Source organism: Solanum lycopersicum, chromosome 1, assembly GCF_036512215.1.
Source record: "Solanum lycopersicum chromosome 1, SLM_r2.1".
Lineage (NCBI taxonomy): Eukaryota > Viridiplantae > Streptophyta > Magnoliopsida > Solanales > Solanaceae > Solanum > Solanum lycopersicum.
In genome coordinates this window covers 46,363,664-46,383,567 of record NC_090800.1, presented here as the reverse complement: position 1 = coordinate 46,383,567, position 19,904 = coordinate 46,363,664, and the positions used below count along the sequence as shown (strand labels likewise).

The following is a 19,904-nucleotide window of genomic DNA, read 5'->3' as shown; positions in this document are numbered from 1 at the left end:
AATTAATTAAGATGGACGGATGAGATCAAAAGATCAAATCTTGATATTAGATTGGCAAAGATATAGAGTGGCTAAAATTGCAATTAAAATTGGCTAGAATTGAAAGGAAGAGATGGCTATGATTGTAATAAAATTTTAATTGGAATGGCTAGAATTGAAAGAAATTAGAATAAAATAGGCTAGAATTTAAATAATTTTAAGGAAAGAAAATAGGATTTTCAGTTACATTTAAATTCCAATGTATTTTTGTATTTTTTTTTTAAAAAAAATTTAGCCAACTTTTTAAACAAACTGTAGCTATTTTTTTTAAATATGATAAATATAATCATCTCAATCTAATAACCCTCGAACAATAGCTATTTATGTAAGTATTACTTGAATTTATCGGACCCTTATCATTTTGTCACCGAAAACCAAACCAACTTATTTTACATTTTTCATTTAATTTTCTCTCCTAACCATGTTTTAAGTTTGACCAAAAAGGGGCTTTTTTTCGGGAAAAGGTGTATTTGTGTGGTTGGTTTCCAGAAATTCATATTTTTGTTTTTGTTGACAGAGGAGGTGGAGAAGATGGAAGAAGAAAGGGATTCATCCCAAAACAAAGTATGGCACTCTTACATCTCAGAGGATCTGCCTCGCACTGTCCAACAGTCTACCTACTCCGCCATTCGCTCTGCCCGTTCCATACAAAATACATCCTCCACCCACCTTCGCACTCTTCAGGTACCTCCCATTTTACAACAAAATAGTACTCATTCTACCACACAAAATGAATTGAAATCCCATCTATTTGTTTTTCTCTGTAACAAAATATGATCAGAAAAAAAGATTTTTACTAGGGTAGAACCATGATTTCTGTGTATGTGTCTTCAAGGTTGTGAAAGTTAGTAATTAAATTTTGAAGCCTTACAGGTATGTATGATGATTGCTAAATTGTCCATAAATTAATTATTTGCCTTTTTTTTGTGAGAGCACTTGTTAGGTATGCAAGCTGCACCTCAAATTGCTAGTTTCCTCTTGTAATTTTTGCTCTAAAAATAAATAAATGTAGAGAACTGATCAGCTAGAAGATTAATAATTTTATTTGAAGGCTTCGCAAGGACCTTAACTTAATTACAGTTCTGTTGGTTTAAGTTACTTTTTCAAAAAAAAAAAGAAAAGAAAAGAAAAGAAAAGGAGTTCTGTTGCTGGAGTTTGAAGAAATAAAACTGACTTTCCTCATGCCTGAAGTGCTAGTATGGTGGTATGGGGGAGTGGTTGTTTATAATACACACCTTTCTCTTTGTATTTATGCAAAGAAACCTGTTTTGCATCTTGAACTCATGACATATAGGTCACCAAAGAGCAGTTCTACCCTCGTGCCAAGGCCTTTCCTCAAAGAAGTTCAAAGGGTTACCATCTTCTTGTGAGAGCACTTGTCGGGCAGGCTGAATTGCTATGAAAAAGTTCCACTGGAGATATGCAGTAGAAATGGAACAAATAATCCTTTGGGCACTCTGTGAACCACCAGCATTAAGTTGGCTAAATATAAAAGGGAACAAATAATTCATGAGAGGCTGATTATATATTTGATACTCATTTTTTAAATTAGAAAACATGTGCAATTTACCATAAAGAAAAATAATAATGTTGATGATAAAGATGAAAAAATGTAATATTGATGATTAAAAGAGACAAATTTTGACTTTTGTAGAAAAGCCAAAAACTCCTTATTACCTGAGTGGGGAAGAACATGATGTTATGTCATGAGCCTTTCAACATCAAGTCACAAGCAACGTTTATCTCCTCTTTCTTTAACTTAAAGTCGCTTTAACTTCTTCAACCAACAACACGTGACAATGAGCTGATACCCAAAGCCATTATGACCCCCAAATCTTTTTGTTTTTATTTTTGATGAAGTGTAATTTCATTGATGACATCAAGCGGGTGCAAATATTTATACAGATGAACTAAACAAATAGAAAGATATTGTCAGTTTTGGAAACTAAAAACTACGCTATGACTAGTGAACTGACAAAATCCAAAAATGGTCAAAAAGATTGGGTTAAACATTTTCTTTCAGAGAGTGACATGAAGTTGAGATTCCGTCAAAACATCTTAGATTCCTCTCTCTTTGACTAAATGCACCAAAAATAATAGGTCTAGGGATGTTATGAATCTTTAGGGAAGGGATCAATTCACTGGGCGATATATAAATTCAGCTCGTTAAAGAGAGGCTGAAACCTTAGACTTAGAGTTCATTCACAGAGAGAACTTCTATCTCTTGCTTTTTCCCGAAATATGACTTAATATAACTTATTGATTTATTCATTTAAAGCCCCTTTAAATAGGAGTCTTATATCATCAATAGAAAGTCTAATTCTTATGAAAGTGGGAGACCTAAATTCTATTCCAAACTAATAACTATAGCTTAACCTAATCTATAAAACTATATGAAACATAAACCCCATTCTAGATTAATAAATAAAGTTACTTAAATTTGTAAAATAAATAATTAATAAATCTACTTAAAAAATATAATGAAATACTTAAATTGACTTCCTCGCATTCACAACAAGGGACCATCAGCCAGATGTTCTTGATGTCCTTATCAACATTGTATGATCTCCATCTCCTACTTGCCTCTTTAATGTTGGATGTCATGATCTAACACATACCGAAAATTGAGAAGAACATATTCCATAACCCTGAAGCTACTACAAAGTGGAGGAGCAGGTGGTTGACGATTCCGGCATTAGGCTTACATATGTAGCATCCTATTGCGAATTATATGCTTCTTTTCTTGAGATTTCCAGGGTCAAGCACGCTACATGCAAAGCTGTCCAATAAACATTGATGACTTTAGTGGCTAACTTTGTTCTCCAATTAACTTGCATTGTCAAGAGTCAAAATTCTTGAAATGTGGTGAGCATATCCTGCCTTAATTATGTTTACCATGCCATCCGAATTGTTCCAAGCCATAGTGTCCCTCTCTTGTGGGTTCAAACTTTTTAGTCTTATAAGTAGCTCAAACAAACTTCCCATGTCTCAATTATGCAGGTTCTTTCTCAGTGATAGATTCCGTGCATTCCCATCTCTTTTTGAGCACTTGATGAATCATGATTTCTTGCTAACAAAAAGAGGCGGGGAACTCATTTTCAGGATGCTGACCAGCTACTTGTCCTTCTAGAACTTTATGCTAGATTAAATGTTGGGGACAAACTTACCCACAGGTTAATTGTATTTCCAAGTCCCTGTTCCACGAGGGCTTCTTGTCAGCTTAGTTACCAATGATTATACAAACCATGTTCATCTGTGACTACATCTTTCCACAACCCATGACAAAAATGACGCTAAAATCTTTAAAGTTGGGAAGTAAAAAAGAGAGCCTATTAGACTAACAAGAAATAGATTATCCTTTCGGTGAAGATCACCTCCTTATAATGTGGGCTCTGGGAAGCAATCTTGAAGCAGTAAACCTGTAACAAGTTGTGGAAGGTTTGATTTTTTGGAATATAATACAAGACTGTTACCTTCTACAAAAAAAAGCAATCTTGAAGCATGGCCATAGCAATTCTATTACTCAATCGTGCACAACTTGCTTCCAACATTCTTAACTTGTCAAGACGAATGACTTGAATCGCAAGATAAATTAATTGGAAATAATTTGTGATCTCAATTGAGCCACTCATAATATAATCATAGTGTTACATAAAGAGACTCATGGCGGTCATCGACCTAGAAAGGCATAGGACAAAGTCCTGATAGAGATTTTATGGAGATTTTTTGAGTCTAGAGGTGTACATGTGGCATATGTTAGAGTGAGTAATGACATGCAAGATGGGGCCAAGACAGAGTAGGACATTGGGAGGAGACTCAAAACACTTCTGAGATAAGCCTGATCAACTCGTTTTGTTATCCTTGGAAATGGATTAATTGACACAACATATTCAGGAGGACGTACGATGTATGTTATTCGCAGGCAATGTAGTATTAAATATTGATCGAAAGACATGCGGTGGAATTAACAATAAACGGGAGATATGGAGACAAACCTTAAAGTCTAAAGGCTTTTGGGTTGAGCAGGACTAAAATAGAGTACATGGAGTGCAAGGTCACTATCTCCATCTCATGAGGCAGATGGGGAAGTGAGGATTGATACATAAGTCATCTCTAAGCGAGGAAACTTCAAGCATCTTGGGTTTATAATTGACGAGCGCAAACTCACTATAAATTTATTGTGTTGTTAGTCAAAGATAGTATAGTATAAAGATTGTCTCCACATGGATTAGAATAAATAGTAATTCAATCAAATGTTGCTAACTATTATTCAGGTGATTTAAAAATAAGAGCTGATTGTGTGTTTTTTTTTAAATTGGTAAGTATGTATTCTTCAGCATTAAGGATATGCTGGCCACGACTAGAAAGTTAAACTACAGAATCCATATCAGATCTATAATCTGATCAGTATCTTCTATACATAATTGTTTACACCATAAGAGTAAAGATACAATACAATTCCATATGATTTTATGAATAGGATTGGACTTATCTTCGAAACATTTGGCTTTCTCTCCCTCCATACTGACCACCATATGCATGAGGAAATCAATCTCCACCATCTCTTTTGGCTCTTACTTCCCCCTCTTCTGATCCAGCAGCTAAGAAGGTCTGATGTATGCTCAAGTATGGCCCAACTACAGCCAATAATGTTGAGAAACAAATTCCACAACTGAGCAGTGTACTTGCAGTGCAAAAAAAGGTTTTTGTTTGTCTCCTCAGTCACCATACACAGAAAACACCTAGAAACCAATTGTCTCTTCTTCTTCTGTAGCACTTCTTGGGTACGACACGCCCTTTTGATAACCAACCAAGTGAAGCACTTAACTTTGGTAGGAATGTTGCTTTTCCAGAAATAATACCATTTGCATTGAGAATTTGTATTAGTCATTGGGAGACCTCTTGTGTAGGCACTCTTTACACAAAGTATCCCGTTACCATTGTGTTTCCAAAGAGGTATATCAGCCTCTGTACTGCTAATAGAAACTTGCCTGATTTTTCCCATTAACAGGGCTACCTTCTCTATCTCCCAATCATTTAAATGCCTCCTAAAAGATATATCCCACCATTGTGTGGACCAACACTCCTTGGATTGTCACCTCTGGGTTTACACAAATAAGAAATAGGTCAAGGAAAGCCTCCTTTAAATGAGTTTGATGCAACCACCTATCTTTCCAAAGTTTTGTCTTTGCTCCATTGCCAACCTTGAGGCAAATATTGTCTTCCATTAATTTCCATTAATTCCTAATTGTTCTCCATACTCCCACTCCATAGGTATCAATTTCCATTTCCGTGCACCATGGGCTAGCTTCACCATACTTGGATACAATGACTTCCTTCCACAGAGCCTTATCCTCATTGATGTATCTCCATAACCATTTCAATAGAAGATTCTCATTTTGCAGCCTAAGATTTCTGATTCCCAGACCCCTATCTTTTTTACTAAGCAACACTGTTTCCCATTTCACCAAACAGTAATCTTTCCCCTCTTTATTACCTTGCCACAGAAATTTCAGCCTCATCTTATCCAGTTTTTTCACCACTTGTTGGGATTGGAAAAAGTGACATCACATAAGTAGGTAGTTAATCAAGGACAGAGTTTATCAAGATTAATCTACCCCCCATTGGTAGGTGCTTGGCCTTCCACTTAGCTAACTTCCTCTCAATTTTCTCTAGAATCCCATCCCATATCTCCAGTGCTTTGTGTTTATAGCCTAGGGGCATACCAAGATAAGTGGTTGGTAGCTTTTCTATTCTGCATCCTAGTATGTTGGCCAAGCTCAGAACCTGTGGAACCTCCAAAACTTGAAAAGGTTGCTCTTTCCCCAGTTGAATCTCAACCCTGAAGCACTCTCAAAGAGTATCAAAATTAGTCTGATAAACCTAATTTGATCCACTGTTGGCTCACAAAATATGATGGTGTCATCTGCATACAATAGATGACATATCTCCTTACCCTCTCCCATTCTGTTGTTCATCCGGAAACCTGTGATCCATCTCTTTTGGATTGTCCTCATCATACTGTTTAACCCCTCCATAGCTAAAATAAATAGAAAAGGAGAGAGTGGATCTCCTTGTCTCAAACCCCTCTCAGAGGTAAAAACCCAATATGCTCACCATTCACAAGAACAGAGAATCTAATTGTTTTGATACAAACTTCCATCCATTTCACCCATTTATCTCCAAATTCCATTTGCCTTAGGATATTGAGGAGGTAGTCCCAGTTCACATGATCATAAGCTTTTTGAATGTCAAGCTTACACATTATTCCATGAATACCATTCTGCCTTCTTGCATCTATGCACTGACTGGCTAATAATGCAACATCCATGATTTGTCTTCCCTTTATGAATGACATCTGATGGTTGTTGACTAGCTTATCTACAACTATTTTGAGCCTCTCAGCTAGAATTCTAGCTATGATTTTGTAAATTTCCCCTACCAGACTAATAGGTCTATAGTCTTTTAACTCTGTGGCACCTGGTTTTTTTGGAATTAATGTTATGAAGGTTGCATTGAAGCTTTTCTCAAAAGTTTGACTGGTGTGGAAAAAATTGATAGTATCTATGATGTCCTTCTTCAAGGTGTCCCAGAATGTTTTTGAAGAAAACCATTGGGAAACCATCTGGACCAGGAGCCTTCTCCATAGTGCACATGTTAAGACATTTCACGGTTTCCCCTTCTTCAAATGATCTCTGCAGCCATGCCTGTTCTTCGACAGTAATTTTTGTTCCTCCATGTAGATTTAGATCTGGTCTCCATTGCTCAGTCTCTTCATATAGCTCTTTGTAGAAACTCTGAACTGCTTCTTTAATACTGTTAGGGTTATTTATTTCAGGGCCATCCACATGTAGTTGATCTATAGAATTGAACCTTCTATTTGCAGTAGCAAATCTATGAAAAAACTTTGTATTTTTGTCTCCCTGTTTTAGCCATTGGATCCTTGACCTTTGTCTCCAAGCGATCTCCTCATTTTTTGCTACATCTTCATATTCCAAACCCAGGTGAGTCTTCTGCAACACTTCATCATCAGTGAGTGGTCTTACTTCCTGCACAGCTTCCGAGTTTGATATTTGGGCCAACATATCCTCTTTTCTTTGCCTCCAGTTTCCCCTGTTTTCTCTGCTCCACTCCTTCAACTTCCCTTTGAGCAATTTCAGCTTTTCTGCCAACACATAGCCTGGTTTGCCATTTATATTGAAAGAAACCCACCATTCTATGACTTTTTGCTTGAAACCATCAACTTCTAGCCACCAAGTTTCAAATTTGAAATAAGATTTTTTTCCTTCCTAGTTTCCACAAGTCAACAAAATGGGGTTATCAACTAAATTATAAATGTCATATAATTGGTAAATAGAAAGTTTAATATCAATATATATATAAGAATATAGGGTTAAGGCAAAACCGGTGCATAATGATAGCCGAGATCTCATCTTGTACATGTGTCATATCTAACGTCTTATCAATTATCTCGAATTCTATATTTGATTAGGGTACTCATAAGATTCAAAATTTCTCTTTCGAGCAAATCTCAAGTTTAAGAATAAACTAATTATACCCCAATGAACACAAATATAGAAGAATGTAGTCATGGATTATTATTAAGGAAGAAGCCATTTTCCTTATGATTCAATCAATAGTTTACTACAAGCTCTTTCATTTACTTAGAAGAGATATATTGATTCAAACAACACAAGACTATGCCAACAATATTCACTACTATTCCTCTTTCAAATAAATGAAATAATGAACAAGCTTGCAATTAAGTTCAACTCCCATAACTAATTCAAGCATAAAAACAAAAATCATAATCTTAACATATTCATCAATATACCATGTCTGTCAAACACCCTCTAAGAAACTATTCCTTCGTATCCTCACCTTTATCTCACTCTTTTACTCGATAAAGTAATCCTGGGACAAGGTCCAAACTCCTATAGCGTTGACTCTCTTGCAAAATTCTAAAATTGCCCCTTCTTTTGATGACACACCCCACACTGCGTGGTCGTGTAGCTGGGTTTGATCCTTTCTTTTCTACTGTGGGTCGTTAGCTTTAGGCTACACAGTTGCGCAACTTCGTTTGGACAACTTCACACTTTCTTTTCGTTCCTTTAGTACTTCTGTTGGTCAATCAATTTTGGGTACTTCGACCAAAATCAATGGAGAAACTCCAGACATATTCAATGGAAGGAGTGATCCGTTTTGGGTACTTAGAACAAAATGAAATAAAAATTTCTATGTCACTCCTTTTCCTTTTATCTCCCATGATCAATATTTCTTTTAACATTCTTGATCAATATTTTCTACTCAAGTATTTCACATCATGTCTTAGATTTTACATTTTATCATTCTATTTTAGATATTTGAATTATTTTTAGCCTAATCCTGCACCCGAAACCCATAACTGGATCGGTATCCCGAATCTTAAAATTTAGACCGTGAAGGATCCGATCTCTAGATCCGCACCGATTTGGACACCACACCTGAGTACGAGCAATTATTTCAGCTGAAGTACTCCCGAAACCAAATTGTTGAACTTTAAACCCTATTGCAAGTTGAAGTTGAAATGATTGACCAAATCATGAACTAGACGTTAATTTGCAAATAGTTTTCAAATATTTGGAATAATGTGCATGTCTAAACTGATCTTTATTACCTTCGTACAAGCACTAAAGCAATGCACCACCTAAGCGAGGGGAAAAAATAACTTACTTTTTTATCTAGTTAAGAGGTTAATGCACCTTAAGCTAGCCTTAGACAACATTGATCCCATATTTGTTGAGGGAATGTGTTGTTAGGCTATCCTTCACCGTGTGAGCTATCTTTTGAGTTTGAATAACATCAAAGGTCCGTTTTCTTCGGGGTTCCATCTAAATCTTTCGGTTATCTTATCTTGATTGCCAATTCTGATCCATGAGTAATGTTTTGCAGGATTTTATGCCAAAGATTAAAGGCCAGTATAGAACTTATGAAGAGGTTTTCTTTAGGAAAATTAAAGGTAACTTGGACATGCCTTCTTATTTTAGTATGGACAATTGTGCTTATATCTTCCTGAATGGATAGATCTAAAATTGATTACTGAATGCAGCTGTGAGCCTTGCACACTTACTTCTCATACATGTACTATAAGCGAATCCTGCTATATATGTACAATGAGATGTCTGTCATTCACCTTTTCCCCCACTTTGAGATCGTGTATGACCTTTCATACGCGCTGGTTTCTTTAAAATCACGTGAACAATGCATCATTCATTGAGGAATTTTTATTGACTTGTCAGGGAGTCAACATTGATAAAACTATAAGGAAAAAATTGGGATGAAGTCTGCCTTGCCTGATTGGGGGTCAGTGCAATGGGGAAAAAACTGTAGTCGATGTTTTGTGGAGAATCCTTACCAATGAACATGATGAAGGTGCTCTGAATGCTTCCATGGGTAGGAGAAAACTGTTCAAGGAGATGATGAGCTTTTCACTATTCTTTGTTCTTTTTGTAAGCCTAATTAGACTTTAAATTTGACTAGTTCCTATTTTTCTACTTGTGCTACGGTACTTTAGCACTGTCTTGGTGCATTCGTTTATCACTTCAATTTACTCTTTAGTTATCTGAGGGAATAAAAATGAAAGCGTGGATGTTCATCTTCTTTATTTCTACATCGATATCCTTAATTTTTTATTGTTACCTTTCTTAACTTTTTATTGTTACCTTTTGGAATTTGACAAAGACTATTGTCACTATCAATTATTCTGACAATAGGAATCTGATTTGGATTAACTTGGTAGATATATTTTTCTTTTATAAATGCATGCTCTTCAATCTATCCTTTCAGATGAGTTGGTGTCTGCAAGAGAGCACCCTGCTCTTGCTGGGGGAATTGGTATTGCTGCTGGCCTCCTTCTCACGCGAGGTATTACATGTACTTATCTTCATTTTTTCATGCATAATGTGCTGGCAATTGATTAGGATCACTTATAGTCACGCTGGCCTAGTTTCTAAAACCAACTTATTTTGAAAATGTTCATTTCAAAAGCACTTACCAAAAATGCTTTGAAAAGCACTTTTGGTGGGAATCATTTTGTGTTTGGCCAGTAAATTTGAAAACACTTTTGAACAACAACTAGTGTTTGAACAAGATTTTTTTTGAAGGGTTTTTAAGTGTATTTTTCTCAACAGTGCTCTTCGAGAAAAAAATAAGACTTTTTTAGCTTCTCAAAAACACTTTTGCTATTTCCCATAAGCATTTATTTTCTCCCAAAAGTTTGTCCAAACATCTCGCTTTTAAAATAAGCACTTTTTAGAAAAAAAAAAAGCACCCTTGGGAAAAATTAAGCTTGGCCAAACATTCTATTAGTCTTAGATTGCTAGAAGAAGTTGGCATTCCATTTCTATACCGACTCCTACTTTCTCATTGTTTTTCTGACGCATCCTCATTGATTAATTTAAAATGTTGGATTACCGTGAAGTGTAGCTAATCTTATGCATATTGTTTTAAGTTATTCAATGCGGATCTATTCTGTTAAATGAAGATTAACAAGGCTTAAAAAGTGCTCTCAAATCAATAGACATTGAATAATTTTTTATAGCAGGAGATAAAGAATATATAAGCCTGTGACCGATTGAGAGCCCATCTTCAATATGCAGTGACAAACTTCTTGTGATTTTCTAAGCTTTTAGACAACTGTGTATGAAATAGCTAGCATTTGCGTGTTGTTTTCACTTTCCTTTTGTTGATGTTGAGATTTAGTGAACTTCCCATTTTTCTGTAGATCGATTCAAAAGATCTAATTTGCATTCCCTCAGTTTCTTTTTTTTGCTTTCAGGATTTGGTCCATTCTGCTTTCTTCTTCTGGTTAAGAATTTTAGTTCTTAACTTGTTATTATTGCTTAATTGCATTTCCTATGCCTTTCAAAACTATATGATAACACCGAAACTTTTGAATTGGGATTAGTAATTCTTTGATATTTGTAAAAGCAATAATTATATTGATGGTGTGGGTAAACACCCAATGTACTAGTGACATACAGAAAAATAGAGTACAGTCCTCAACAAATGGAAAGAGAATAGCTCTCCCCTTTTCTCTCTCCACACCATCCACATAAGTTCTGAACAGAATGTGGTCAGGAAATGGAAAACTAAGGATAATATGACAAAATATTCATGTACTGAATGTATAATGCTCATGGCAGATATATGAGTATTTTGTCTTTAAGGAGAAGGGAGATCTGTGTTAATTATTTCTGAAGCAGCTTTGAATCCGGCTAGACAGACATAGCATTTAAGATAGGAAACTTCATTAAATGTTCTCCACAATTGGAGATCGTTGAGCCTCTGAGAATCACTGAAGCCAACTACCTAAATGCTAAAGCTGTTAAAGATAGTAAATGGTGTTGGGTTTAGCAAAGTGTGAATGGGAAAAGAAAACATAGAATATGGAAAAGTGAGGGAACTAATTTGGAGGGAAAATGAAAAGTCATTTGCAAAGTGCATAAGAAAAGTCATTTCTCCCATATCGGCAAAAGAAAGGGAAATTGTTGTCCTTATATAAGGAAACACTTCCCTTACTTCTTAAAGAGCTAAGAAGAAGGTGCTCCTCGTGCTGTCGTCGTCACTCGGCCTTGACTTCGGCTTTGGATTTGGATTTGGCAAATGATTTGATTGATAAATTTTTTGGACAATTTATTTAATCAATTTTTGTTAATCAAATAAATTCTTTTAATCTTATCTTTTATAAATTAATTCAGGACGTTAGTTAATTAACATAATTAATTCGCGTATAACAGTAACATTCTAAAAAGTCGTTACTCTTTCCGAAAAGTCGTTACTTTTTTAACATATACATTTTCGAAAAGTTGTTAGTTTTTCCAAAAGACGCAACTTTTTGGATAAAATGTTCTGAACAGATTTCTCTGAACAGACCACGTTTCTTGCTGAAAATGGCTATAAAAGGAAGTCATTCTTCGTTTTTCAAACACTGAAAATTTTTCCTTCTCTGCGTATATTTTCTCTCAAAATCAAAGTGTTGATCAACTGAGTCTGTGTGACTTGTTCTTAAGTTCGGTGAAGTTAAAGAAGTTTGAGGTACCACTATTTCTTTAACAGGATTAATCCGTTTTATCTTGGGAAAAATTAATCCATAACCTCGGGTACAGTGAAGGAATTAAATTTCTTAAGGAGACACAGTTGTTTCTGTGGATTGGGATAATTTTGTTTTTTGTCTACTTCATCTTATTTCTGTTTCTATTTTGACTAACCTTATGAGTTATGAGTACAGGTTAGTAACAAATGGCAATCCAAAAACCCTGGTGAAGCCTCCCTTAGTTCCAAAAAGGGTTACATCTCTATCTCTGACTCATTCGGAACAAAGAATGATGGTTTGTTGAATAGATGTTTAGTTTAGTATTTCGGGAAGGAGTTGTTAGAGGAACCCACTTGATCAGGCATAAAGAAGTAGACCTCTAATGCATACAAGTCATATGTACCTAGCTTGTCACAAATGTAATTAAATACGAGGGCCGATGAGGGGCTTGGTGAAGATATTTGCAAGTTGATCACTTGACTTCACAAAATTGACTGTCAATTTGAATGTGCTTAGTCTTCTCAATACTGAATTTGATTCAGAATGTTGTTGAAACGCGGAGTGATCAACTCCACTATGTGTCATACTGAATTCCTGAATTAGTGTATTGAACTTTCCAAACCAAGCTAGAGAATTCTATTTCAGACCATAGACTGACCCTCACAAACAACATACAAGGCTACTAGACTCACCCTGTGCAACAAAACAATTTGGTTGCTCCATATGTAGTTCTTCCTTGAGATCATCATTGAGAAAACCATTCTTAATGTCCAACAGATTAAAAGGCAAATGGTGAATGACAACCATAGATAGAAAAGTGGACATATGTTATTTTAGCCACGGGAGCAGAAGTATCACTGTAATCTAGCCCCAATATTGGAGTATGCCCTATTTTGGCAAAAGTAAATATGAAAACTCAGATCTACCAGAAACAATGCAAGGGTCGCTGGAAAGTGCTCAAAATCAAGAGACTAGTCAATATTGAACAAGAAAGTCCCTGAAAAATCGGATGACTGGCTCACGCACCGACATAGTCATTGGAACCTAGATTTTGCCGCATGTGAGGGATCTGCGATCGGTGACGTTGATTTGACGTTGATTTGGCTTTGGTCGCCAGAGGCTAGACCTCGAGGTGGCTTTGGATTTTGCACAACATTGACAAAGATTGGAACTACATATGTCATGTAGGAGTCGGTCAATGCATAGAACTATGCAAATCAAATATGAGGAGTCATCAGAAAGACGCACAACGCTTCGCAACTCAAATGATTGAAAGTTGTTTGAAAGATGCAAGGTGCTACACAAATTAGATACGAGAAAGTAGTCATTGAAGAGATGCATGGTGTTACTGTGACACTGTTACACAAATCAAATATGAAAAAGTAGTCACCGAAAAGATGCAAGGTGCTAGACAAATCAGATATAAGAAACCAGTCATCGGAAAGATGCACGGTACTACGCAAACATGAGAAAGTAGTCACTGGAAAGATGACACAGTGAGGCACATATCAGATATGAGAAACTAATCACCGGAAAGATGCACGGTGCTACTCTCTTTGTCTCGAATGCTTCTCAATTAAGTCCTTAGCATGAATATTTTTCATAAATATAATTTTGCCCGACATGTTGCTAACATAATCTTGATCAGACGTCGACATATGGGTTATAGCCGCACGCCGGCAGTGGAGGCTCTTTGATTCTCTACCAGGATCGTGTAAGCTCTTTGATTCTGTGAGAAATACTAAAGAAAAATATTGTTGAATTGTATCTACATTATTACATTCAGATATTTTCGAACACTACATTAAACTTCTTTTCCAACTTGGACACTTCATTATAATCCTTTTCTAAGTAGGATTTCTATATACTATTTCTATTTCCTATTGAATGTAGGACTGTATAAACTATTCTTATTCTTATTCCTATTTTAATAGTTTTATATGGGTGTCGTCTATATATATATTATGTGATAACATCACCACCTCTCTCCTGTTATCGCCAATATATAGCCCCCTAATCCTTACTGGCCTTTGTAGGAATATACGGGCAAAAACCCCCCACTACATTACTTGTAAAGCAATTCCATGTTTTGAATCTCCATCTTTTAGTTTTTTTAGTTTATTCAGAACTTCATACTCCAAATAGCCGGCTTTCTTGATCACCAATACTTGAGCTGTTGATATTCACTTTGGCTCGAGATATAATAGATTGTTGAGAAAGCACTGCTCATAGTGTATCAACTAATACATGTAGCCACCTATGTCTCTAGATACTTATTGTGCCCCTACCCCCAACTACTAAAGTGATGTTTCGTTGAATTCATCCCACAGATCCACACACTTTGATGAAGTTTCTCTATACTCTGCACTTGTAGGATAAGGAAATAGGGTTGCTCCTCCATCTTATGAGTTCGTAACTATTACAAGAGCTATCCTCTAGCCACTTCTGCAGTATGATTTTGTTAAAGAACCAAATATCACGTCTAATTTATTGGATGAAGCTTGTTTATGGTCTTCCTTTGTGGCTCAAGGAAAATATCTTTGAAGTCTCTCCGATCAATTTGTACTACTAATTGGGACAGGTGGTCTCCTTATATGAACTTGGGCAATTCTTCCTTCATGAGCTAGGTTTTGGGGTTGAATTAGGCCCGAAGACGAGAAAACGATCAAAATGGTCCTTTATGTATGGGGCTGGATTATCTTGATCTTTAATATATCACTTGATAGATATAGTCCTTAATGTATGCAGAATGAGTATCATTTTGATCCTAAGCCCTAAATTTAACTATTCTCTGTTAAAAACTAACGTTTCTTTCTCAAGCTCATCCCTGTCTTCTCCTTGGTTGCTCTGCCTCCCTCTCTACTTCTCTCCTAACTGCATCTTAAATAGATTTTTTTCTTAATAAACTTCTCTATTCATTTTGAACTATCTTTTGTTGTGTTCATTGATCCCTAAAATATATAAATTTTACTTTTTCCACCTATATGTAAAGTTCATACCTATCAAAAATTATTTGAAATTTGACTACTCGTAAACGACACACAGTTTCCACTATGAGCATGAATAAAGAATAAGTATTCTACAAGCCCCTCCGCTTTTGGAGCATTCCTATTAGCTTTTTGCTACTTCTTTTTTTACTTTCAACTCTTCATCTTCCTTCTGAAAAATTCAATACTCATTGCGGTACTTGGATGCAAATTGAATGATACTTATTTGAGCAGCTTGTTTTGTTTTTTATGTTAATGGTATTGATGAATTACTTTGATTGAATCCACAAAAATCATTTAAACCGACAATATAAGGATAAAAGCAGTAGCATATCCATACTTATAGATGAGACACACACACATAATTCTCCATTATTTTGTTACTATTAATTTGAATGAATTAGATAATTTTTGGATTGGATAAACTAATTGGTTAATTCAATGAAACATGAAATCAATAGGTGAGTTTTTTTATTTGCCCTTTCACTGAGTCCAATGAATTTTCAGTTGACCCAGAAGCTAGAAGTTACTTTAGTTAAAAGAAGGACGAAAAGATATTTTTTAGGCTGCAGAAATTATGAGCGAGTTTGAATAAGCTTCAATATAAGGAGTGGATTAGAATCCTCAATAAGAAAGAACATCTATGGATGAACAAGAACCAGAAAAGGGGCTGGGCAGAGGAAGAGAAAAATGATCTTGGAAGGGAGACATTAGTTTTTTATCAGTGAAAAGTTAAAGTTAGGGCTTAGGACCAAAATGATACCCATTTTGCATACATTAAGGACAATTTCTATCAAGTGATATATTATTATTAAGGATCAAAATTATCCAACCCCTATACATGAAGGACTAGTTTAATCATTTTCTTGCCCAAAGACCACATCTCACATAGTATTAGAGCCAAGTCTATTCTTTTTGAACTCCCATGTTATGTTACCCATTCTCTAGTTGGTGGTCTGGGCGAGGGAGATTGTTAGAGTCCCACATTGGTTTGGAACGAATATTTTTTAGGCTGCAGAAATTATGAGCGAGTTTGAATAAGCGTAAATGTAAAGAGTGGATTAGAATCCTCAATAAGAAAGAACATCTACGGAAGAACAAGAACCAGAGAAGGGGCTGGGCAGAGGAAGAGAAAAATGATCTTGGAAGGGAGATGTTAGTTTTTTATCAGTGAAAAGTTAAAGTTAGGGCTTAGGGCCAAAATGATACCCATTTTGCATACATTAAGGATTATTATCAAGTGATATATTATTAAAGATCAAAATAATCCAACCCCTATACATGAAGGACTATTTTAATCATTTTCTTTCCCAAAGACCATATCTCACATAGTATTAGAGCCAAGTCTATTCTTTTTGGACTCCCATGTTATGTTACCCATTCTCTAATCTCTAGTTGGTGGTCTGGGCGAGGGAGATTGTTAGAGTCCCACATTGGTTTGGAACGGAGGGATGATTTTCTTATATGGACTTGGGAAATTCTTCCTTAATGAGCTAGATTTTGGGATTGGGTTATCTTCACTAAAAAGAGAATTCAATTAGCGGGGTCCATCTTTTGCTGTTTGCCATGTCCCTTTTTATGCTTGTTTCCAGACACAACCTCTTATAGCCACGTCCATTGATTTTAAATTTTTCTGTGATGCAACTTAAGTACAAAGGAAGGGATGATATTGTGGTCCCTTCCTAGAAACCAATAGCCGCATCTTCTTTAACTAAATCGTCTCTTTTAAAAACCATTTGAGGATCATATCACTAAGGAGGTGAATGTTGGAGGATTTAAGCGTGGTTTCTTTAAACGAGTTTGCACTTTGCCCTCCATGTGTATTGCTAAGTTTTGTTTTGTTTCCTTCTACAAAGATGCTTATTACTTAGTTGTCATTCACTAAAATAATGACATTATTTGGTAGCTAATATCAAGCTTTCGTCTGTGCTAACCTAAACGACCCCTTCGTGCAGGACCGAGAAGATTTCTGTACCGTCAAACACTGGGCCGTCTCCAGAGTGAGGAGGTAGTCTGCTCCCTTATTCATGCAAAATAAAATTTCACTTAATTTGTATGCATCTCGTACTAAACTTCCATCGGGAGTTCTGCCCCAGCAGTTGACATGATTGAGTCCCGTGCATATGTCATCCTTTTTCAATCTAATTAAGGTAGTACTTCAACTTTTCAGGCCAAATTTATCAAAGCTGAGAAGAATGTGAAAGAGTTGGGCCTGTCTGTTGGCTTAATGAAGAAAGAGAGTAAAAAGTTGCTTGAGAGAGCATCTCTTGCTGAAAAGGATATGAAACGCGGCCATTCTGACCTCATGTAAGCCGTATCTGCATGTTTTTTTGTGTCTTACCTCTGTAGTTTCTGCATTTGATCATTTAGATATATAGGGTTGCTGGGAATCAGATTCAAAGTGTTGCAAAATCTGTCTACAAGGTTGAAGGTCAAGCTGCTGGTTAGTGTACCCTGATTTCCTTATTATTTTTCAAATATGTACTTTTGCTCATTTCCTCCATTACCCACTGCTTATCATTGTTGGCTACACGAGTCTGCAACCTATGTTTTCTCTTGAATGGACCCATGGTGTAGCAACCAAATTATCTCTCCAGTAAATTAACAGAAAGCTTGAGTGTTTGGACAAAACTAGGTTTGCTTTGCTACATGAAGAAAGTTTTAGCTTATACAAATTCTGTTATCCATAAAGCTTGCACTTTTTCCGGATTGCTTGAAGTGCCTGGTTTTGGAGAACTACAAAGGAAAAAAATATTAAGGTGCTTATCGGAAACAGATGTAAGGACAGGCTAGAGTAGTGAATAAACCTGTTGTTTCTCTTAAATCGGAGAACGTTTGATTGCTCGGCATCTTGTTATCTGCCTAGTAATGTTGTTGATTTGGATTGTTGTATTTTGTGAAGTTACCTTTTATTAATGCGACGGATGTCCTTGCATCAAATGACTTGACAGACATGGAAAATCAGGCCATACCTTGTTTCATTTGTGTTTTATGCAAGGAAAACTTCTTTTTAAAAAATGACTCCTTATGTCATTTGTATTTTCTAAAGGTAGTTGGATGAATTTTCTGGAAACTTCATTTCAAACCCCCAATTAAAGCTTTGTTGATGTGCAATAAAAAGCTTAATGCAACTTCTGTTTCTCAACTGATAGATTTGATGGATGTGCTGCGGGAAATTCCAGGTAGAGAGGCATTAAAGCTAAGAGCAGAGGTATGGTGAATGAATATTATTTGCACGTGTTCATCAATTTCTACCATCTAGTTTTTGATTTAGATCTGCAGTGGAATGTTTTCATCCTTACCCGAGTATATCACTCAGGTTGCTTCAATGGCGTCACATCTGCGTCAACAAAGAACTGCAATTGACAAAAGGATTGTCAAGATTTCTGAATTAGGTGTTCCTATATGAGAATTGCCAATTTCAGAAGAAATGAATGATTTAAGACCATTGCACTGATTTTGGTTACGCAATAACCATGACATATGGATGAACAATGAGCTGTGCATTCTCCTACATTGTTTAAGCTTTTGAATGCAATTTGTTTGTAGAAACTGTAACGATATAAGATTACATACCATAAACTGTAAGCTTGTGCATTTCTTTTTATATGTTTTGAGTTAAGCCTTGTGCAGGAACACAAGAAATGAAAAGAAGATGTCTTCCCCCTTATTTGTCTGCCCCTTTCACATAAGGGTGAAGTGGGGATCAGAGTTTACACGTATCTTTTTTAAAAAAGAAAAATTACCAACATGTAATACTGACGTTTTTTATAAAAAAATTTTGGCAACGATATTGTAAAAAAGAAAATTTACTAGAAACAATTTTTTTAATTAAAAAGAATTTTTTTATAGAAGCTCTGATTTAACTATTTTTTAAAAAATTAACCAACAATAAATGATTTTTAAAAAAGTAATTGGCAGCTATATTCTTTAAAAAAATAGTTTAGCTGCCAAGGAAGCGATCTTTAAAAAAAAGGAAATACATTTCCGCATAGATCGTTGCTAAGACAGCGATTTTCCAAGAAAAATAAAACAAAAACTTCCCACTAAAATCACTGCTTATGCAGTGATTTTTTTTTAAAAAAGAAAAAAAAGACGAACAAAATCGTTGATATTTTGAGACTTAACAGCGTGAAAATAAAATTGCTGCGTCAGTAACAATTTTACCATTTTGGTTAAAAATGAAATTGATGTACCCTTATGGAATTTTTTATATATATTTTTTTACTCTTTAGGCTTCGGACTCATCATTTGCCTGTGGGGCTGTGCATAATTTGGATAAAATGAAAATCTGAATTGACTTATGTTATCTGCTTCGGTTTTAGCAATTTCAGGATCAGTTTACGCTTGACACATTTAAGTAACAAAATCTCCGAACTACCCTAGTTGAGTTATTACTATCTAATAAAAGGAAATAAGACACAATTCCCTGTCTACAACTTGCCGTTATAGGGTAATTTTGGAGTTGCATTTTTTTTCTTTTGCTTTGAGCTCTATTACTTTTTTGGGAAAAGTGCAAAAATACTTCTCAACTTTGATTTATGATTGACTTTGCCCTTATAATTAAAATGAAGTTATTTATAACCTCGCCTCTAGCAAACTTGTCATTTGCAGCCTCGAAATTAACGGCTACCCTAAATAGACCCCAAATCCCCAATTTCAATTTGAACAACCCATTTAAAATTGGTTCCTCTTTTAGACCCGACCAGACTCACTAAACCAAATAACATTGGTAAGACTTCAAACTTTTTTTCCCAATGTTGTCAAAAACAGAGATTTTGCCCAATAATATACAACTCAATATA

General features: G+C 35.6%; 1 protein-coding gene across 1 annotated transcript; it reads left to right on the top strand.

Annotated features, from left to right (window-relative positions):
* The first annotated feature begins 399 nt into the window (after positions 1–399).
* LOC101267925 (RGS1-HXK1-interacting protein 1) lies at positions 400–18,753 on the top strand. Its single transcript, XM_004228924.5, has 8 exons — positions 400–723; positions 8,971–9,037; positions 9,865–9,942; positions 17,055–17,107; positions 17,270–17,406; positions 17,478–17,542; positions 18,252–18,310; positions 18,419–18,753. The coding sequence occupies exons 1-8, from the start codon at positions 571–573 to the stop codon at positions 18,506–18,508; spliced, it is 702 nt and encodes a 233-aa protein (XP_004228972.1). The 5' UTR covers positions 400–570; the 3' UTR covers positions 18,509–18,753.
* The last annotated feature ends 1,151 nt before the right edge of the window (positions 18,754–19,904 follow it).